Source organism: Haliotis asinina, chromosome 6, assembly GCF_037392515.1.
Source record: "Haliotis asinina isolate JCU_RB_2024 chromosome 6, JCU_Hal_asi_v2, whole genome shotgun sequence".
NCBI lineage: Eukaryota > Metazoa > Mollusca > Gastropoda > Lepetellida > Haliotidae > Haliotis > Haliotis asinina.
The window spans coordinates 22,472,250-22,496,375 of record NC_090285.1 but is presented as its reverse complement, the minus strand read 5'-3'; the positions used below and the strand labels follow the sequence as shown (position 1 = coordinate 22,496,375).

General features: G+C 37.4%; 2 protein-coding genes across 3 annotated transcripts in view; one reads left to right on the top strand and one right to left on the bottom strand.

Moving 5' to 3' along the window:
* LOC137287319 (coatomer subunit beta-like) overlaps window positions 1-4,739 on the top strand; it is a 29,181-nt gene extending 24,442 nt beyond the window's left edge. Inside the window, exons 21-24 of one of the 2 annotated variants that reach the window (XM_067819560.1) lie at window positions 63-182; window positions 728-963; window positions 3,197-3,352; window positions 3,883-4,739. In XM_067819560.1, coding sequence (XP_067675661.1) covers window positions 63-182; window positions 728-963; window positions 3,197-3,352; window positions 3,883-3,954 — 584 coding nt within the window. In that variant the 3' untranslated portion in view covers window positions 3,955-4,739. Of the gene's footprint in view, window positions 1-62; window positions 183-727; window positions 979-3,196; window positions 3,353-3,882 lie in introns of both variants that reach the window. The other variant, XM_067819559.1, reaches the window with a different exon arrangement.
* A 6,552-nt stretch (window positions 4,740-11,291) lies between these two features.
* The window catches only part of LOC137286618 (ras-related protein R-Ras2-like), a 49,883-nt gene continuing 37,048 nt past the window's right edge, over window positions 11,292-24,126 (bottom strand). The window contains exons 3-6 of the mRNA XM_067818567.1: window positions 20,833-20,935; window positions 20,312-20,420; window positions 17,003-17,121; window positions 11,292-15,025 (exon numbers count right to left, since the gene is read on the bottom strand). Coding sequence (XP_067674668.1) covers window positions 14,953-15,025; window positions 17,003-17,121; window positions 20,312-20,420; window positions 20,833-20,935 — 404 coding nt within the window. The 3' untranslated portion in view covers window positions 11,292-14,952. The remainder of the gene's footprint in view (window positions 15,026-17,002; window positions 17,122-20,311; window positions 20,421-20,832; window positions 20,936-24,126) is intronic.

The following is a 24,126-nucleotide window of genomic DNA, read 5'->3' as shown; positions in this document are numbered from 1 at the left end:
GCCTCATCTCCTGTACCTTCTGTGCGCCTGTCTCAGTATGTAATTACTGCACCACATTGCAGGTGATCTGAAACTGGTGGAGAAACCTCAGCCTCTTACCATGGCTCCTCACGACTTCTGTAACATCAAGGCTAATGTCAAGGTCGCCTCGACAGAGAATGGAATCATATTTGGAAACATTGGTAAGACAAGTTACAGGTGTTGTTTTGTGCATACTGTTTTGAACAGCATTTTCCTGTTGATGTATTTTGGCTATGTTGGTGTTTAGTTTCCTTGCTGATATGTATGGTACCATGAAGATTCGGGTGAGAACTGATCTTTATTAATGCATGTTAGTTTTAGGGGACTAACATGATTCAGACTCACGGGCTTGGTTGAAATAGGTTGATACTCATTTTGTTGATCACTTCATTGTCTGGTCCAGACTCGGTTAATTAGAGATTGCTGCCATATAGCTGGAATATTGCCAACTGTGGCATAAAACTAACCATGTAATGCCAGATTCTTCTTGTTGTTGTTGTTGTTCTTTTCTCGTGTTTTCGTTTTCTAATGTCCTGTATATGCAACATATTTGCTATATTTATAATCTGTTAATGACACATGTCTTGATATGTGGAAATCTTGAATGTTAGTTTTCTGGGGACAAATTTGATTTCACCTAGTATCTCTCCACTGACAGTGACAAGTGATTTAATCTGTCTGCCACATTCCTCCTTTCTGTCCTTAGTGTATGATGTGACTGGTGCAGCAAGTGACCGCAACTGTGTCGTCCTCAACGACATCCACATCGACATCATGGACTACATCGTCCCTGCTAGCTGCACCGACTCCGAGTTCCGGCAGATGTGGGCCGAGTTTGAGTGGGAGAACAAAGTGGCAGTCAACACCAACATCCTGGACCTCCACGAGTTCCTGCAACATGTCATGAGGACTACCAACATGAAGTGCCTCACCCCAGAGAAGGTACCGGTGCCAAATGCAAGTGGAAATCTTTTATTAAGCACGTGGGTCTTGTTCCCGGCAGCATGGTGCATGGCTGTTTCCTGTTCCTGCACTGTGGTGATGCTGCTGCATCATTTCTTCTCCTCCCATCAACAAGGTGGTATGGTGAACTCCTGTACTCATGAGTAGTAGCCATATGAGTCATTTATCTAGACTCCTCAAATTCTGGTATTCTGGTCTGCAGTAAATCTTGGTAAAAATCCTGAATTGGAATTACAAAGTTTTCAAGTTATGGTATAGAGTAACTATGTTATGACTTTGTAGAAGTGACTTCTTTTTCACTCATCTTTTTGACACCATAATTTTATTTCTGCAAATTGTCTGCTGGGTAGTTAGTTTACAAAGCTGGGTATCTCCCTGCAGAATGTGTTACATACAAACAAATATAGTGGGATGTATCCTTGTTCATTAAATGCACCATTGTCTGGTACCATGGTAGATGAATGAGTGGCTGTTTTTCCTGCCTTGCCACTCTAGCGATGTGGATCTTAACTCCAATATGCACTGACATGAGCATCATAGTAATGGTGCTGGGTTAAAAAAGCTTTGAAAATCCTGCCCCCAGAGTACTCATGACAATACTTTGAAAAAAGTGATTGAATATGTGGAAGTGGAATAGAAACAATTGCAAGCATTTTTGTCAGTGCATGAGATGTAGTCTTTAAATGGCCTTTAGAGTTTTGTTATCATACTGCTTGTGTGTACTGATGCTGCTTCTTGCCCATTCATCTGGTGTATGATTGAACTAGTATACAGAGTGATATACTGTCTGCATGACATTCTGTCATTCACCTGATAAGTGGACAAGAAGTAGTCTTGATATGAGAAACAGTCAGGGAGATGTTACCAGTGCAAGTCTTTATGTATAGGATCATTTAAAGACATCACAAATGAATTCATTTCTATGTTTTGAGGTGTAGATTTGTTCTCTGTAGGGTACTCTCTAGATTTGTTGAGTTGCCTTTGTTATGTTTTTTTGCTGCACTGAAACCACCTTTCACTCCTTTAGCTTACACAGTTACAGCTCTGCTTATGTCTTTCGCTATTACTTGTCCCGCACACCTTAAACCGAATATTGTAAGTTTAGGGTAAGCACATGGTGTCTCACTATAGATGTCCCTGTCATGGTCAGACATGATTTAACCTGTGAAGCTCTGGTTTGATTTTCAGTAACCCTTACTTATCATACGAGGTAACTAACAGGCTTGGATGGTCAACTCCCTGACTTGGCTCACACATCATCTCTTTCCATGTGTGTAGATTGATGTTGATGCTGTTGATCACTGTATTGTCTGGTCCAGACTCAGTTTTGTACGGACCATTTATCGTTGGGTGCGGCCTAAAACTGAACTCACTCACCCATTCAAACTTGATTTAAACAAATGAAATGAAAATGTATTTAGATTGTTGACATTTTTTAGGTGAAAGTCTTTGCAGTTGGACAGTGAGACTAATCATGATAAGATTTGTTGTTTTCTTATTTTCAATCCCGTTGGCTAAAGATTCTCTGAATAATCATCAAATGTCTCCCCCAGAAACTCAAAAATATCTGGTTAACTGTAATGTTCAACTGTAGAACATTAACATAATTGTACTGTAGTAATGCCTATATGTGTTGTGTGCATGAATTATTGTGTTATTTGATACTATGGCATTGTGTTTTGTTAATTGTCACATCTTTAACAGCTAACAAATATCTATTGTAGGTTGTGTTATCATATCAGATTGAGCTGTGGGCCCAACTGACTTGGCATTTTCAAGGGCCTGGACATTTCAAATATCTTTTCATTATTTTTCTTTTTCACCTTCAGCTTATTCAAATTTTGACTCCACCTGTAAATCTACTGGTATCGCAATAGAAATATGATCATGAATGTATTTTTCATTATTGGATGTATTTATGGAAGATATGGAAATATTGAAACATTATCCATTTTGAGTGGTCTTCACTGAAAACAGAATTATGTATTGAAGAACCTAATGATGAGACCAACATGGTACTGTTATATAATGTTATGTTTTTGAGAATAATCTGTATGTGATGTTAGTTTAATGAAATGATTGATAGCATGTTTACTCAGATCAACATGGACCTGGTGTCCGTTTTCACACTGTCAGCCATGAATCTTATCATGTATGAAAGATAGTTTCTGCAGAGTATAGACTGTGACTTTTTCCTTCTTTCCCTATACAGGCTATATCAGGCAGCTGTGGTTTCATGGCGGCCAACCTGTACGCTAGGTCAATCTTTGGGGAGGACGTGCTGGCTAACCTGAGCATCGAGAAACCAGGTCACCTGGGCAAGGATGCCTCTGTACAAGGTCACATCCGAATCAGAGCCAAGAGTCAGGTGGGTAGTTCTGAACTTCCATGTTCTGGTAGATACAGCCTCTGTTGGGAGATCAGGGATTCAAAAGGTTTTGAAATTTGGAACCTTCTGATGCTGTCTACAAAGTAACCCCATGTACCAATTGACATTGTCAGTGGCAATTTAAGTTATAAAGCTAGAGGAAAATGTGATATCTACTCCTTGATGCAAAGGAGACATCACCGCCATCACCTCTTCCATCCCCTCCAAAAGAAATATTCTCGACACTGTGGTATACAGAACTTGTGGGTAGATGCTGGGGTTAAAGCATTCACTTGTCACAACAAAGGCCTGGGTTTGATTCCCAGCATGGGTACAATGTGTGAGGCCCATTTCTGGTGTCCCCTGCCATGATATTGCTGGAATTTTGCTAAAAGCAGAGTAAAACTAAACTCACTTAAGTTTGCAGTCCATGTTTACATGAGGCATGGTATGTCAAGGCTCCTACATCTCTTGATAGATAACCTTGTATGTTAGCAAGTTCAGTAATGTGGCTGCTCTGTTCATTTCAGGGTATGGCTTTGAGCATGGGAGACAAGATCAACCTGTCCCAGAAGAAATCTCTCAAACCAATGGCTGCATAAACAAAGCAGTCACATCTCTGTATGTTGCTGAACATCATGGAACCTTAAGGTTTTTGTCATTTAGAATGGGCAACTATACTTTTTGAAATGTACAAGACATTATTCAACTATTAAATAGTTATTCAAATATTTAATCTTGATTTCAGCATGTTCTGTGAATGCACTAACATTCACAGGTGAAGTTGTGATTACTTGTAACTTGTATAGTATGTGATGTGATGTAGAACAGACATATATTGTCTGAGTTCAGGCTCTGGATTAGAAATAATCCCTAGCACTTTATCTATTAGAAAACAGGCAAATATGTGGAATACATGGTTAGAATCTATCCCCATTAATATGAATGACTTTGTTTATATTTCAACATGTGTTGATTGAATTCAAGTTCTGGGTTAGAAATAATCCTGCCTGAGAGAAGAAGGGCATGTGGATTTCTCAGTCAGAATTTACCCCCATTGAATGACTTTGTTGTTTAGATTGTACCATCCGACTGACGTATCAATGACTTGTCTGGTTGATTATTTACTCCCATACAGCTTGAAAACTGCTTGTGCAGCAATGAGAAACAAACACATTTGACTTTTCATCCTAGCTTGATATGTACATGTACACAGGAGTCATGTTTATCATTCCACTGAGACTTCCTATTTAGTTCATGGCAGTGTAATACAAACATTTGTAAATATTTTGTTTCTTCTTTGCCAATCTTTATTTAGGTTTCTCCATTCTGTCTTTGAAGAGCTGATTGCTTATTTCTTTAAAGTAATAAAACAAAATGTACATAAGGAGATTTATGTTGTTTTTTCCTTCTCCATCAATAAACAGGTGGACAGTAGTAGTCCAACTTCACACAGCAGGATTCTGGGTGAAAATAGCATCCATGTTCATCATAAACAGATTAGTTGGTCAGGAAATCATTGTGATTACACAGTGCCATTTAAAAACTAAGACGACTATGCTTGTCGTTAGAGGCGACTAACGGGATCAGGTGGTTCCCAATTGCGGAGATCGATGCTCATGTTGTTGATCACTGGATTGTCTGGTCCAGACTCGATTATTTACAGACCGCCACCATATAGCTGGAATATTGCTGAGTAAAACTAAACTCACTCACTCACTCACTTAAAAACTAAGAGAGTGGTCAAATGTAACCGGTCATATTTGGGATTACACTTTCTTAGTACATGTAGTCATGAAAGTCATGGTGACTGAGCGGGTTAGGTGCCTGACTCTGAGGGTGTGGGTTTGAATCCTGGATGGGACTCAACCTAAAAAGTACTAGAATTGTACTTTACTATGAAAGTGTAATCTCCAATATGACATGTTATAGGAAATCACTGGTTTGAATATTGCTGACATACATCTCAAAATGTCTGCTGTATTATTTCCCACAGATGCAAAGTTATGAAAACCTTACAGCAAGTGAAGATTCTTATTAAAAGTAGTCGTCCATGCTTGTTGCAAGACATGTTTAGGTGGATCAAGTGTGGAGTGATGTGGGTGTAAACTGACCTCAGGTGCACTGTAAAAAATTGCTAGTGCTAAACAACCCATAACACTATCTCAGATGGATACAGAATAGATCCATAAAAAACAGATCTTGTGAGTTGCTGAGGTTCTGTCTTTGTTGAGCTCTGGTCATGTTCATGAAAATACACAAGTTCCCATAGTGCCTGATACACCTTCAAATATGTTATACTGTGGCTGAAGATATTCAGCCATTCTTGATCAATAACAAACATATTTTAGTTCCAAATTCTGCAAAAGGTCAGAAATAAATGTGTTTATCAAGAAAATGTGTATATACATTTCCTTCATTTGTCGGGATGCTCATTTGGGACAAAATGTCATGTCTTCTTCATGTGGCATTTAAAAGCTGTTATGAAGAGGAACAAGGAAATTATTCTTGATAACTGGACCTACACCATAACGTCGCTAAAAGTGGCATAAAACACCGAACTCTCTTGAAGTGTAACATTTATTGCATTAAGGATGTTAATCCATAAAAAATGTTCTTCTTCAAAATGCCATGTACCAATCACAACAAGAAGCAATGAACATGTTTACTGTCTGTAGCTTTTATTTACAAAATTCATGTCATAAACAAGATAAATTTTCAAAATAATAATGCTTAATTACACATTTAATTACAATATGAAGAAAATATCACTGTAACGTAGATGTTGGTAGTGTAAACGAGTGTAATTATTCCAACATCTCCCTTAATATCCTCTCCAACCTTGGTTATCATTCCTATAGTGTTCCAAACTCCGACATACAAACTGGGGGAATACTTTATATATAGACAAATAGTATGATTCACTACCACCAGTCTTTTCCCGTTGTACAGATGATCCTGCCAAAGGTGCAAAGTGAAAGCCAAAATATGATACCCAATTTTGATAAAACTTTTGTAACTTATTTCAACATGGACAGGCTAATAATCCACATAATATTCACTCAGATATCCTGAAATACATACTTAATTCAAGATACGAAAATATTTTTGGATGCTACTTCTAAAAACCTATAAATAACTTATCATTCACCTTGTCTCTACTCAATCATCTCTATGTTTTGTCTCTTGCAGCTTGGTCAAGACTATCTGTAGAACACAGATTTTTGACTGGCGTGGCCTTAGGACACTACTGAAAGACTTCCGAAACTCATAATTACAGGGTAGCCTGCCCAGACTTGCTCATGTCACTTAACATACAATATTTAGGGCACTGATAAACAACATGCTCCAAATAACCATTGTTTATAAAGCTTTCATAAAAATTAAAATTCAAAATCTAAAGAGTGCAAAACTACGACATTTCACCCAAAACTCAAAACTGAAAAGAAAGTTATGTCTTGTTTCCACAGTTATCTATGGGATGCTATTAAACCTAAAAAATCAATACATAAAATCAATACTATCATGGTGTCAACAATTCCATTCACACTGTTTAAATTTTCATGTTGCAATGAACTTAAGTTATTTTGATTTATAGAGATCATAACAGTTATTTCTGAAAACATTTAGTTATTACTTTACAATATTCATGGTCAGTATGGGCTAGGGCGAAAAATGTATGAAAAAATAATGTTAGCGTGGGTATTTACAGTGATTTGCTTTAACAACAATCTCTAAATTTAAGGTGTAAAAAGCAACATAAATCAGTGCTTTTTCATGGTTTTGTTTGCTCTTTGATCAAAGTATGTACTTGTACTACTATGAGGATAAAGCAGATCAGTTTGTCTGTAATAACAAAATGTGAATTAGTCTTATTAAAGTTACTGAAGAATGTAGAACAAAGAATTCCATAGAAAAATATTGTAGAAGAAAACCATGTTCCTCAAATGATTTGTAAGATGCATATCCAACATGGACATAAAGCAAATGAATTACCAAAAACCAATATGTCGTACAAGATCTTTAAAACAAGTTATTGGCAATATATTTTGTGTATTGCTAAAATATGCATATGGTCTGTTAAAAATTTAACAAATAGTAAATTGGAAAATAATTATAGATTGAAAATTGTTATTTAAGTCAATATGTCATACAATTCATACAGTACAGATATCTAATTCTTCCTTTTAAGACCAGCATATTAGAAAGTAGTGAACGTGATAACTGATTATTCCTCAAATAAAGGAATTATGAAACAAAAAATGACTGCATGCATTCTGGAGTCTCCACAGGTTACAACCACACTATATGCCATGCGCAGCAATGTCTACTGGCAGAACAGGCTAGCTATTCTGAAAACATTCATAGTTCTAAGAACTTCACAAGCCCATTGTTAACATACCGGCTACAATCAAAGTTAAGAATTCTCAGGGCTACGAACATTTAGAGAATAACGACCAAAGTTATTACAGGCAAATAAAACAGCTGATGACCTTAATACATAAGTAGTTTTGGGTGTGTAGTATCATTAGCAAATACTGTCATAAGCAAAACTAGTTTACACTGAAAAGCTGAGATACATGATTGTTGTTGCAAATTAAATACTCGCTTGTATATACAGTATTTATGGTGGAGCACGTCAAAAGATGATGAAGCTGAAAAAAATAAGTTAAATTCTTAATCCTATTACCCACAAAAAGTGGAAACATTTCAAAGCAAACTAAATGGACATTGTTCAGACTGAATAAATGATGAATCCTGAAAGAGATTTTGAAAATAAAAATTGTGAATAATTTCTATTGTCAGATATATCTCCAAGAGAAACAAAAGAGTTCCTACAAGCTCTAATTATTTTTTTCAGCTACATCAGTGTTTTGACCAAACCCTCATGACTAGATGCATTATTTATTGACAAAATAACTACTTAAAGCCAATGTTTAAAAGCTGACCAAGGTAACCGTTAAGGTAGGTTCATATTATGAGTTGTCAAGAAACGTGTTTGCATAATCCGATGTCTTGATAGGACATGCTAACTACATTTACTGAAATTCACTGAAGCTACTTCTACTTCAAACAGTCTTTGGTTCTTTCCACTGGTCAAAAGGATTTCTTTGACTTGTGAGTTTCAAAAGCCTACGCATGATTCAAGTTTTCTCCCTCATTATTACACATACCAAGTGTTTTTCTCCCTGTTTTTTTTCAAACACTGTTGCATCCTTTAAACATCAACAACTAATGTCACTCAAAACCTAGACATTAGTTATAGCTTCATGAAACATGAAAAACAGATAAAAATGGGAAATCATTTAGCTACACCACTCAATTCTCCAGTGCTCAATATCAAATTTCAGTTCAAAATTCTGGCCACATCTTCCATCCAGAAGTGTGAGTGAGTATGTGAGTGTCTCTACAATATCATGGAGGGCACCAGAAATGAGCTTCACACACTGTACCCATGTTGAGAATCAAACCTAAGTCTTAGGTGTGATAAGTGAACGCTTTAATCACCCAAGTACCCCACCTCCCTTTCATTTCGGAATAAATGTCTTCTTGAAACAGAATTTCTGCTAAGGATAGCTATTTCAGGCTCAGAATGAACCAGTGATGGTTAAAAAAAAGAAAAAAATCAGTATCACAGTAGCAGAAGACACAAAGCACTAGAAAATTATGAATGTTGTTACTCCACAGAACTGCTTTTGGAGTAAATCTAACATCAATGAGAATTATTCATTTCATTTCTTTCAGTTTCATCCAATTGTAAAGTAGCTAGATAGTAAAACAAGTCTAAAGTTAGGGTGATAGTGCACGTACAGTTTAATGCCTAATGTATGCTACTTAGAGTCTGATCACACAACACAACAGAATGGTTAGGTTTCTTGCCTTTGAACAGCATAAAATCCTATGATATAACATAAGCTTACCAAAAGGCTGGATATTTTCAGCATACATACATCTAGTGATATTACACAGTAGTGACAGAGACATACTAAAATCTATTTATCAGTCAATCTGTTATTTAAAATCATTCAATAATTATCAAAGATACAAAATATCAGTTTAGTTTATATCATTGTATAAATCTCATGTCCAGTAATATAAAAGAGTTTTATCACAATATCTAGTCACGTGTTCCCACAATGAAGTGTCACCAGCAAATTCACACTTGCATGTATATTTGGCATAGCAGGTACTTTCAACACTGACACAAACACAGACACTTTTCCCACCCAAGTAAAGACAGGGTTATCTCCCTTGCATCACGAGTCTTATCATCACCTCATTTCCTTTCCTTTTTACAGCATCTTGAACCGACATGAGTCTATAAATCAGATCAGTCATCTTGGTGAAAAGATTTTTCATGATACTATTGACTGCTTCTACCAAGTAATGCAGTTCAGGTAAGTGTATAAACAGGCTATATGTGTACAAACAATCTAATTCATTGAGGTGAATCAGTTTGGTAAAAACACTTGGAACGGTTCATGGACATTTATTTACCACTTTGTTGAATCTGACAAGAAAGGCTAAATATGTCGACAGACCAAGGATCAAGATCAGGGCAAATCTCACATCAGCAGTGCCTGATGGGACAAAGGGACAGAACTCTGCACAGCGTGAAACCACATGGCCAACCAAGAATCACCTGAGAGGCAAGGTCCAATCAATAATATATACGTCAGTTTAGCCCATGAGGAAATTCAAATTATTTTGTGTTAGGAAGAGCAGTCAGTACTTTTGCAACCTCAAGTACATGTACTAATTATTTAAACATGCACAGACCAACAACAAGTGAATGGATTAGAATCAAGAACAGCATATCCCATTACACTTAAAGGTTTCAAACAGGCCTTTTTCTTCTTGAATAAAGAAATTTCATGCTAGAGACTAAGCACATGAACATTATTCTGCTTTCATAAAATATGTCAATAATTATTCAATACCAATTTTCTTTACTGTCTGTTTGGTTAAGCTTAATCTCAAATGTAATACACATGGTATAACGAGCAGGCAGATCTCAGTACAACTGAACTAAGTTACATAAAGCCATAAAAATGGTTCTCATCCTATAAATCAGGTCCATTCAAAACAGTGTTTTGATCTCATTTCCACCATGTCGTTCCACTTCCCATAAAATATTTCTTCATGTTGTCATAACATAGACATTACTATTTGTTTGTCTATCAATATGATGAGCAATAGCTAAGCTGTATAACAGAGCCGTTAGGTCTGGACCAGACAATCCAGTGATTGATACAATGAGCAACAATCCACTGTGTGGGTATGAATAACAACGTTCCTGATCCACCCAATTGTATAAAGCAATTCTAAGCTGGAATCACACCAGGCAAATTCACAATCAGATGAATCCAGTAGTGTCAGGTAAGTCAAGTATTTCAGAATTATGGAAAAAAAAAGATTGTGAGAGGGACTTTGACTTGTCAATAACATTTATCCTGCATTTCATTATAAAAAAAATTTAATACTTTCAAAAAATCACTTTCCTTACATTATGGTGAAAAATTAATCTTGGGACAAATTTGTTACTGAACCATTTCATGAGCTCCAGCTTAGGGTTGGGCAGATTTAGTTCAAGCAGAAATGAGAAACACAACACAAGAAATGTTTTGCTTGGCCTTAGGACAAATTTGCCACCAAACCATTTCACGAGCTCCATCTCAGGGGTTGAGTGGCATCATCAGAAACGAGAAACACAACATTTGTTTTGCTGGGCCTCATGACAATGACATGTGGCAGATGAGCTGTTCAACCATATGCAAGCCCACATGTGTAGTGCCTTATCATTTTTTCCCAATATATGCTAGCTCACACTCATCTCTGCTCAGAATACAGTAGCTGTTCACTGTTGACCCAGGCTAAGTGTTTAACACAATCTATTTGGAGCAAACAGGATTACCTTTAAATGTCCATATCTTCTCTCTTTTCTGTCACTTTGGTATAGAACAAGTTTTAAGGAAACCCTTGTCAAAATCTCAAAATGTATCAATGTCTCATTCATTACAATACAAAAGAATGCGATCCTTTGCAAAATTGACATAGTATTTAGCAACTTTTAATCACATTGTCCAGGGTTGACTACATCAATTAATAACCACAAAAATGTGTATTAATTAAAAGAATATGACAATTCTATGAGACGGCAAACAAAACATACGGAGTATGCGTATTTCTGAGAGATTAAGTAGCACTGATTATCGTACAGCCTTTTGATTTCCTTAGTGATGTTTCTACCTGCCAGCCTCCTCTGTACAGTATAACACACCAACATAAATTCTACTGGAATACTATCACAGGACCAGTGTGTTATGGAAATGTATTGAGTAATAGTTCATGTCTGCTATAATCAACAGCATGTTCACTAGCTATATTCCTGACTGGTGACGTCTTCCTACCACGATGTCATTACTGACAGTTAATTCAAAACTTTGAACACAATATTGCTGTTCTAGAAGCAGGAATTTCACTCTGAAACCTAAGAGCATAAGTATGGTGGTGGCAAAACATTCAGTGGATCCCGGTGCAGGTAAGGGAGGGAACTCTATATAATGGTCTGAAGTCAAGCTGTTGCATAAAGGGATCTTGGCAGTACAGTCATCGTAAGTAGCATATCTTAATCTTTTGACAGTCATGGTGCTAAGGTTGAATCGCACAATGACACCCAGGAGTAGAAACAGACCTCACAACTAGATACATGTACATCAGTAAGAGATCAACCATCAGTATCTTGAAGGAAGAGCAAGTTCTATGGATAGTCAACTCCTCTACTGCAATGCATGTGATGTTTTGCTTTAGGTACAAGTGAGGTCAAGCAAGTGAGGCACAGGCACTAACAACGTTAGTAGACTATGCTAGTATCTATGCCGAAACATCAGAGTCATTGCAGTATAGAAGTTGACTATCCATAAACATGGTCATCCTTCATCTTTACAATTTCTCATTACTGAGGCCATCAGCCTCTCATTGAGACAACCTCACCAACTCTCCCAGACAAATCATTGACAGACTAAAAGATTCTGTTAGATGACCCATCAACCTATAGCCACTGTTATTTCCTACACCCAGACTCAAGATGGTGACAAGTATTTGTAATAAACAAGTTCAGGTGAGTAAACGAAGGATCAGGTCCTCAAGGCATTGCTCCAGATACATCACGAGAGATCAACTATCAGCATCTTAGCCTCTCATTGGGTTTGCTCAACCCATCATGAATATTTTCTGTAAGCGGACCAGTGTTCAGATCTGACTCCAGAAACCCACTTTTATTTTCAGCCCTCTGACCCAGGATGATGACCAGTATTTTCAATAAACATGAAAAACCAAGGGATCAGGGTCTTCTGTCTTCATTACAGAATCTTACAGGACAAACACCCAATCTACTTCACACTGAATTCCAACATACTATTTGCTTCATCTTAATTTCAAACAGTGCTAAAAGGACTCAGTTTAACACTGCAGTCAATGGGTGGATTCAATTCTGGACCAGCATGTTCATAGAGAAGGTTACAGGAAGCATTAACTCACTGGGACTCATCATCAGTCTTCCTAACCAATTATGCATACTGAACATACATCAAAGCAATGTGTGACTCATCGTTCACTAAAACCAACTAATATAAATTGATACTTCCCTATTAAAAGTGACATCATCAAATGGCATTGTCTATTATGTGTCCTCATCAAACCTGTATATACCTGGGCAAACTGCCACAACTGACTCTGTATTCAATATTTCACTGCTCTTTCTACCCCATAAACTCTCTTATCCATCTTTACACAACTCTCTTAACACGTCACTTTCCCTCCCTCAAATCTGATCATCATAATCATAGGAATATTTTTTCCCCAGTCTGAAGTACAGCCATTGCCTGACAAAAAAGTTTCTATTCTTATATGGCCTTTCAGTCACATATGAACATCAACAACTTCAACCATTCTGAAAGGCAGCAAAGCATACTGTATGTTCCATTTCCATATCAAGAGCACTGCATAAGCCAATATGGACGTATCCATGCTTGAACTGTCTATCATAGCTTCAGTGAGTATAAGGAAAGAATATGAGGGTGATTCACATGATAAAGCATTTTATTTTGCAACAATACCCTAATCAGGTCATGAATTATTCATGTAGGGTTCCTTTTCTGGAAATATATTTATTAGAGAATCATATCATATCCCTGCATAGATCTTGCTTAATGCCTCACTCATTTTCATATTTTGATCAAAACTGTCTTCAAAACTGTACAGTCGCTGTCATACCCTTAAACTGAATTGAAAAATCAATGACATGAATCAGAACAGATTTTCTAAAAACAACAAACGAAACTAAACTGCAGAATTGGCACTTCCTGTAAAATAAACAGTTTAGCAAGAAAACCACTGATGTATAATCCCCCCAAAAGGTACAGGTTTCCTTGTACATGCCTGATATTTTGAATACCATATGAATATTTTCAGTGAAGTCATTTTATCATAATAATAGATATAAACATTCAACTGTCCTAAAGAACTGGTCATTTACCTGCTGGAGAAGAGTCTTGGAATTACTGATAATTAACAGGAGTAAAGTTTCTGACTTTTCTAGTAACAATAACTAACCCTGAAACAGCCCTGATAACCAAAATTGTCATGTACTCTCTCATCAACCAACTATGTCGTCTGGGATGAGACCATAATTTTTACCAGAGAGTCTCGAAAAAAAGAATGTTCTTGGGTCTAATTTTTGGGTCAGTTCGTTGATGAAAAAACTCCCTTGCCCAATTAGTAAAGGACCAGTTCCTGAGTAGGACCTGTAGACAAATATTTGCAGCCACCCATCACTTAACCCCAGATAGCCTCTGTTAGGTAAAACAATAAATCATCACAAGCCACAGAAACACAGTTTCACTCAGAACATACAATTACATTGCAGTATATTATAGTTTCATGCATATGGATTCACATGCTTTGGAAGCAGTCAGTAACTAAACACTATGTACTCAACTCACTTCAAATAGACACTGGATGCGTCACAGACACACCTAGTGAGGAGGCACGATCTTTCAGCACACTCGTACAAAATATCATTTCTACACGCAGGTCAGAAATGAAGACCAGGTAAAACAAATCATGGAAATGAACACCAAAATTATGCATCTGTCAATCTGCCAAATGTCCCATACTCAGCTGATCTTTCATTCTCCACATGTATTATAGATCTCAGAATCATTCAGTAACAAAATACACCATCTTTACATATTGACCTTAGTATCATTTATATAGAAGTAATGGAATGACAAATTACTTTTTCCCTTGCATACCAACTTAAGAAAGTACAAAATATGCCTTGAATATAGCAACCTGATTTCGGGGGAAAATGAAAACATACAAGCACAAATTTGGGGTCAATCCCACGGTTGGTCAACGGAGGTCGAGTGGAAGCGTAGTCTCAGTCAGTGGATGTCTGCTGCTCTCGACCCTGGCTCAAGCACCACAAGCATTCAGAGTTACCGTGGCGACTGTTACCATGACAACGGGGAATCAAATGCATCCATGATGTCCATCAGTGTAATATTATTGTTTAGCTGCTCATGACAAGACATCTATCACAGTATTGAACATCGCCTCTTTTTCTTGCCAGGGGGTTTCACAGGAGGTCGTTCCTCAGCCTGAAATTTCCTGAAATACAAAAAAGTCTCTAAAATCTCTCACTTTGTACTTAAACAATATTTTAATGACAGTTTGTTAAACAACTGTCTTATTATTAGGACAAAATTTTTCAAAAACCTGACAGAGTTGGTATGATGTTTTCATTATGATCAGCGTTTCATTGAGTATGTTATGATTATTAGTTTTTGATTGACATTGCAATTCATCGGTCTGCATTTGAGCCAAACGGACTTTAAGAGTGATGATTGTAATCCCACCTCATTTTACATTTTAAGGATTATAATCCTGCCTCACCTTTTTAAATAAACTTCATGAATAAGACCTTCTTGTGATCATGTATAATGAACTGAATTGGTGATGGGATACAGTTTCAGGGTCGTACTACCATTATGAAAAAAGTTTAGGCTTACTCATGAATGTTGTCAAAAAGGTTGGGCAAGCCCTCAATACTATCCAAATATAAAGCTTTGCAACCTATAGGGCTTACACGAAACAAATGCTGCGGCTAGCTTGCTAGGTTGGATCCACCAAACAAACAAGTGAATGGGAACAGTCCCCGTCAAAACACACATCCAGTATCTCTAATTAGTTGTAGAAGCAGTAGTATCAATGAAGATTGAACTTGCTCAAAAAAAGGTACCAGCACCTGCACCAATGTAGCACTGAAATAATATACGAGTTGAAGTCTGTACTTCAACAGTGCTTCAGCCACACATTCAAGACCGTTCAGCTGTTGAACTACTTTATTCCCTGTAATCAACACTGGATGAAATTAACACTATCCTATTTAACCTAGAATGTAACATGTTTCCTAAACCTGATCATGCTGAACCTAAATACAAGCTGCTACCATGAGCCCTACTACCATGAGGGCTGAAACAATCCACTTGCATTATTCGGTGAATCAAACTTTCATGAATGATATCAATTATTTATTATCACAAGACTAGAATACTGATGTTTTTACTAAAAAAGAGTGTTTTTACCTGATCTTGGATGTTATTTATCAAAATGAGATATGCCAAATGGGACCTGTCTAAGCCAGGCAGAATAATATCCTGCACTTGAACCAAGGGTGGTCCAACTAATTGAAATAATCGAAGATTGGTCTAAATGACTAAATGACCAAACCATCAATCATGTTTCGTCATTACCAAACACACCGTGACAAGCAACTCTGGAAGTTATGGAACACATGTCAGCATAAACAACATATTTTCACCAGGTTGGTTTTGTCCGGTACATTTCAGGAGCACTACAATGTTCCAAGTCATGATTGAACTTATGTTATACACTCCAGGAAACTTACCTTCTTAACATACTAGTCATTTGTTGTCTACATGAAATTTGAAAATGCATTTTGTGCAATTTGGAAGAAAACCTCAAAAGAATGGCAAAGTCTGTTTGCTTATTTATTGTGCATTAACAAACATAAGCAGGAACATTTTATAAATGATGCTTACCATTTCTTTGTGATGATTGATCAGTTAGGAAGAGATTCTAACCAACTCCCAAACTAAGTCATACATATATGATGTAACAATAATGAGGTCATTGTCATCATAAATTAATACTGTCAACAGGATGAAAACTTGAGACCGAATACTTTGTTATTGAATACTGAATACTGGGTGAGTGTTATTTGTCATTTGTTATTGTACTCTTAACCAAACATTCAGGATATCTGTTATAGTTGATCTGCTGCAAGAGCAATGAGTGAGTGAGCGAGTGAAAGAGTGAGTTTATGCCACACTCAGCAATATTCCAGCTATATGGTGGTGGTCTGTATACAGTCATATCTGGAACAGACAATTCAATGATCAACAGAACGAGCATCAACGTGTGTCAACCACGTCAGAGGAGTCCACCTAATCCATCAGTCACTTTTATGACAAGCATGGTTTACTGAAGATCTCATCTAACCTGGATCTTCATCGCTGTATGAATGATGAACAAATACTATTTACATCTTCATCAACTACTCACCTGATAATTCTAACCAATTCGTAAAATGCCTGGTCCACATTTGTTCTATTTTTGGCACTTGCTTCGATATAACTTATTTTCAAACTGCGGGCCAGCTCAATACCTTTATCCTGGGATACCTGAAAGAGAGGTAACCATGCAGTCTTGAGAATACATCAAGTCAGTGAGTGGGGGAGCTTAGTGTGATAGTACATTTACCGGTGCAGTGGTAAGACTCAAGTATTTTAGTATGGTCTTTTTTTTTGTGGTACCATGGAAGATTCCAAGGCCCAGATTTTCTAAGGTCTCTTAGCCCTAAGATATTCGTAAGTGCCATCCATTTACACTATCTTCGCGCTATGACAGCTTTGAAAATCTAAGCCCTGGGCCCACTTGCACAGAGCAATCTTAGTTACAATCAATCTTGAGCCCCTACAATCAACTTTACAATCACCATACAACTGCCCTAATCCACTTGCACAAAGACGATCTTAAGACAGCATGGATTTAAAATTGCGATCTTAACTAAGAGCGAACTCTTCAACATTGGAGGTAGAAATTTCTTAAACTTGACTCCTGTCTACAGGAAACGTTGTCTGCAGGTGCGCATAGCATGCTTCACAAATAAACACAGACACTGCACACAACTGACATACCTTCCTTAATCGCACTTTGAAGAATTTTCTTGAAAACCACACATGCATGCACGCACGCACGCACAATTTGAAGGCAATGATAACATGGAAAATAACATATACAATCACTCGTGGGTTATTCTCTTATTTTTCTACATTCTAATTTGATTTATGAAAAAAGAATGTGACACTGCAACCACAGAAATATGTTTTATGAAAATATTAAAATACATTAACGAATTTGGGTCCTCAGGTTTTGACCTAAATAATCATGAAATTTTGTTTATATGTTAACACCTAAATGTACCATGATTTGTCAATGCCTGTCAATGAAACATAGTTTGGCATCTGGTCAGTGTTATTTGGAGTAAAATCCCAATATATCCCACAAAGTTTAGATTTGTAAAGACTTGAAAGGGTGAGTGAGTTTAGTTTTACGTCGCACTCAGCAATATTCCAGCTATATGGCGGTGGTCTGTAAATAATCGAGTCTGGAACAGACAATCCAGTGATCAACAACATGAGCATCGATCTGTGCAATTGGGAACCGATGAAATGTGTCAACCAAGTCAGCGAGCCTGACCACCTGATCCTGTTAGTCGCCTCTTCTGACAAGCATAGTCACCTTTTGTGGCAAAAAGATTTGAAAGGGTGACATGACTGTGGGAGTGTTCTGGAAAATGCATGACCGGGAAAAATGAAAAGGATATTATTCTGTGTGTGTTGTATGTGTTGTTAAATACGTATGCACGGTATGTTAATTACTTTATGCCATTTTGTTGATAATTATTTTTTCTTCTCCTTAAAACACGTTTTACGCAAATTTCAGATGCCTCAGCAAGGGTATTTTCCTGTTTGAAAAAACTTGATTTATATTTAAAATGCATAGATTATAACTCTTGTCTCTCGGCTGAATTAATCTTAGAATCAGAGAAAAAAAAAAATCTGTACGTTGTCCAACTGCAGATTATTTTAATGATAAACTATGACAAAATCATAAACTAAGACAAATATATGGAGAGATCTGCGATGTCACAACATAACATGCATTGTATTTGGGTATTTTTACAGCCTAATACGCAAAGGGAAACCACTCCCTTCTTGCGTAAAAAGTAAGATTTGCTGCCCTTGAGTTATTGAAAAGGTCATGGCCACTGCTTATCGCATGCAGACACCTTTCGTTACTATCCTTTTTTTGATTATCAAAAAGGCATAGTGTTCATACTTTTTCCAACACTGATTCGGGTGAGAATTGTACTTTATGATATCGACTCAATAATGATTTTGTTCACTACCATATATTTCTGACATTACATCTATGTTGCATTCTCCAAGTGTCGAGGCGAATCATACAGTTGTATGCAATATAAAAGCAATCTCTAAACGTAAGGCTATTTATTTGATTGTAACTTACAATGATCTTAGCCTACAATTGTAGCCGAAGTATAAGATCGCGATCTTAAGGATTTACAATAATTGTTGTTCTAAGACTGTTTTGTACAAGTGGGCCCTGGTCCTTACATTTAGAGACACTATGTAGTCCCTTGATGCCATAATATTGAAGACTGCTGTATCATATTACATGATGAATTTTCATTCAAATACAAAAATTTTCATATAAAATTGCCTTCAACCAAGATGTATGTACAAAAAAAAATTCTGTCACATGTTCTGTGAGAAGTATCCACTGATGGAGTCCTAAAAATAGAAATATTTCCTCTCCCATCTGTCTTGCACATTTGGTAGAGCATTACATTACTACAGGTGAGCTCATTGCTGTGTGAACAAAGGTGACCTAGACTAAATGAATGTGTCTGATGAAGACGTGAGGCCAAAAGCTTCATACATTGCATATTTACGCACTGGAATTCTTACATGCGAATGAACACAAAAGAGTTAGTGAGTGAGTTCCATTTTACGCTGGGCTCAGCAATATTCCAGCCATATGGTAGCATTCTGTAAATAAACAAGTCTGGGCCAGACAATTGAGCATGAACATTGATCTGCACAACTGGGGTACGATGACGTGTCAACCAAATCAGAGTGCCTGGTCACTTTATCCCTTTCGTTCCCTTACAACAAGCACTGGTTACTGAATATCAATCTTAACCCAGATCTCCATGGGTCAAACACAAAAGATGGTGTAAAATAAGAACTGTTCCTCATCTTATGATGGCAGTCTGAAATAATCAGTCTCAACAAGACAAAATAGTAACTGCTTCTTGGGCAATGTTCAGAGGTATATAAAATGCATAACTCTTCAATGCTTGTAAGTTACAGTTAATGTGTATCAGAAGGCAGGTTACTGTCTCTACCAGACTGTAACACCAGACTATAACACCTGACTGTAACACCTATCTACAACACCTGACTATAAGACTTTACTGTAACACCTATCTATAACACCTTACTGTAATACTGTAATACCAGACTATAGCCTAGACTGTAACACCTGACTAAAACAGCAGACTGTAACACCTGACTAAAACAGCAGACTGTAATGTCAGACTGCAAACCCTCACTACAACCCCAGGCTGTAACACCTGACTGAAACATCAGGCTGTTAACACCTGATTGGCAGTAACACCTGAGTATAAAACCACAGGCTATAACACCAAGCTGTAATTCTTGACTGTAACACTATACAATTGACCAAAACATGGCTTCCAGAATGGTGTTATCCTGTGAGACTTACATCCCTCTGATGCTCTAAGTCAGACTTGTTTGCTACAAGGATCATGGGAAATTCATCTCGGTCTTTCACGCGCAATATCTGCTTGTGGAACTTGTAAATCTCTTCAAAACTGAAACATTAAAAAAAACAGTCTTCATTATCAAATATTTAATATTTTAAATATCTTGATAGGAGGAACTCATGACAAACTATAGTATGTTTCAATTACAATTATAGCATTATCACTAAATATAGCACATAAGAGGACATGGTACAGTAGTACAGGAAGATCCCCTCCAATTCACTAGGACAACCAATATAAGAATACCTACTACCTATCATCTGTGACAGTGAACACAAGCAGGAAAACCTACCTGCTGATGGCCATGACAGAGTACACAAGACAGACGGCAAACTTCCTGAAGTCTGTGATGGAGTACACAAAAAGGAAGACCTACCTGCTGATTTTTGTGACTGAGTACACAAAAAGAAAGACCTACCTGCTGATGTCTGTGACTGAGTACATAAAAAGGAAGACCTACCTGCTGATGTCTGTGACGGAGTACACAAGAAGGAAGCCCTCTCCGGACCTCATGTACTGCTCTCTCATGGCACTGAACTCCTCCTGGCCTGCTGTGTCCAGAACTGCAAGCAATCACAACAATATGGTCAGTCACTAATTCACAAATCAACAAACAATAGTGCATAACCTGAATATCATTCCGATAAGTCTCCACTATACCCTGGACGCATCTACGGCTCTGCCCGATAAATTTATTACCTCCCTTGACTGTCTTTTGATCCAGTCAGGTGTCTACGATGTGAAGTTGAGCGAACCAATCACAACTCACTTTCGAGTTCACGTTTTTTTAATTATCTAACCGATTATACTTGTCAACAGAAACCATCCAGAGGTTCTCTGGAAGAGGTAGAAGGCTTTCTTGCATATGTTATTTTAAAGTTTCGGACCTGTCAATGTGTTTGTATGATTTCCCTAAAATCTGGGGCGCACTGCGAGCAAACCTTTGCAGTTGCGACCGCTACCTTTGTTGACACTGGCAAGCTCAGTTATAACGGCGGCCTAGCTGATTGGCTACTGTGAGAAGGCGGAGTCAGCAAAGGGAGGTAATAAATTTATCGGGCAGAGCAGTAGATGCGTCCAGGGTAAAGTGGAGACTTATCGGAACGTATACCCTGGAGATATCGAGGATGCCTGAATATATGAGGTGTTAGAAAGTAAGGAGCATTTACAAGTCCTTACTATGGAACCAGAACCTGGGAACACTATGCTAAGTCAAGGACCAACATATCTTACACCTTCGCATAGCTTGACATCTGCATGTAGATAGCCACACACCTGCAGGAAGGTGAATAAATAGACACCTGCAGAAATATAGACACAGCTGCTAGAGGATAGGCACACACCTGCCGGATGTCAGTAGGATCTTCTCAGTATTCTATCTCCAGTACACATCATCTGATCTTACAGACCAAACTGTGAGCATTACATCCCCTACTCGGGACAGAAAATTAACATGAAAGTCCATATTCTCGGTACATACTACAGATTCTTCTTCTGAAAAAAGACGTGTAACATATGTTATATTTGGGATTACACATTTGCTCAGTAAAGTAGAGATTCTTGTAATGTGGCTGCATAGAGTCCCATCCAGGATTCAAACCCACACCCTCAGGGCCCATTGTGCAACTTCCATTTTTGTGGAAGTCGCGATGGCGGAGCATGTTAGGCATCTGACTGGGTGTGCTTGCAATTAAGCAATTAGAGTTCGAATTCTGGATGAGACTCAACCCAACAAAAGTTACACCTGACCACTTTCTAAATGGCATTGTGTAATAACAGCAGTGTTAATGAAAAAAATGAAGTTTTTTTACGTGTTGCTTGATATCTGATCAAAATTGTAACTTTTGTATGATTTTTATAAGCTTCAACAATGTGGTGGTAGTGTTACAAGTGTTGCAAATATACGTTACAGCTAGAATATGAAAGTTACAATCCTCCTTGCAATGACTTAACTTTGTAGAACAGTGACCTGAATATTTTGAAAGTCCCTCTGATCCCTAAAGACTAGCCATTGTTTTATTGGTTAAATCTATTTAACCGTCTCACGTTTGATAGGACAGTCATTGGTCATTCAAGGGTTACCTGACGCGACCTTCTACTAGGTTTTGTGAGACTCAGTTGTGGAGTGTAACGAAATACACTGAGACTAAGTTTATTTAGGCTTGGCACATCTAGATATAAACTTAAGCACATTGCACATATGCAGATCAAGCCATACCATGTGATTGGCTGACCCAGACAGTCGCACACTGCCTCGTCCCGTTATTTATTTATAGCCATAGCCACGTGGTAATCATTGTGTACATAGTGAAAAAAATTCCAGTAGTGAAAAGGAACAGTGTACAGACAGGGTTCTTTTCAGGAACAAATAAGATGCAAAATAAACGTGAAACATCTAATCCAGTGGTTAAGGGTATGGAAAAATATGGCAATGTTTTTTTCCAATTGTGACATGTCATAACAGCCCCGCCTTTTATTTTGTCATATTTACGTAATCAGAAATTTATCATAAAAAGATATCTTAAATAGTATATATAGTCGCCCATTTCCCATTATGCTATAGGGATTGCGATTGGCCAAACATAGGCATGTGACCCAAGGCAGTCAATCATATTATAGTAATGTTGTCCTCGTAAACAAAAACTCTTAGATTTAGACAAACGTTTTGGGTTAAATAATGGTATTTTCGCATTTAGCAAGAAATAGCTATTAATATGTAAATTATGGATCCTACTGGATGTATCATGCTGCGTTATGACCTGTGACAAATATACTTCAAGCATGTTTTCTTTATTACTCATCGTGTCTGAGCGTAAAGACTGAGGTGGCTAAAGCCGAGATGTCACTTGTCAGTGACTAGACTTGCATTACATGATTGTACACAAGGATGAACAGGGTATTTTATAAGTACGTTTGACAACTTTTATGAATGCTGTTGTTGATTTTATTCATCAGTGTATTCAATTTATTGAATGACATTCTGAACACATTTATTGAATGTAGTTGGACCGCTTGAAATCACTTTCTGATTGTCTCAGCATGGCATCGAATCCATAATTGTAGTTACTGTAGGTCTAGTGAACATATTCTCAAACAACAAGCAACACACAGCACACCCTGCAACACATTTATTGACAGTATTTCATTATAAATACTGATTACTTTCTCTTCGCATAAAAACTGGTTCTGAAAACTGTATTTTCAGACCCTGTTGGCATAAGCCAGCGGCAATTTTCAAAACCACTGGGAACACTGCATTAATACCTTAAGAAGACAGCAAACACAACGAAGTTTGACCATCGTTACCCAATTCCTGACCCTGACAGACAATGCTTCTTAAACACAATAAACTTCAGTACAACATACCACTCCATTTCAAACAGATAATGAATTCCTGAGGAATAACCTGGCAGATCATGAAATAGTCCTGGAGACTATATATAAAGCTGAAACAGGAAATCCTAAAACACTTGGATGGTCACTCTTGTATCAAGAACATTCAACGGTGCGGAACTAACATAGTATGTGTGCCAAACGACACTGTCAGCTTGTGTCAGTGCGATAAGTAGAAAGTGACACCTTTAGGAGAGTTTGTCATTTTTTGTGTGCTCAAACACTGATGGACTTGTCAAACATGGTGACCCGACTCCAATCAAATATACTCTTCCTTAGGCTGGTTTACTGTGGTCTGCTACAGGAAATGTCACTGATATACCATGTACTTGAGAGGACAAATATATACACATTCCTCACC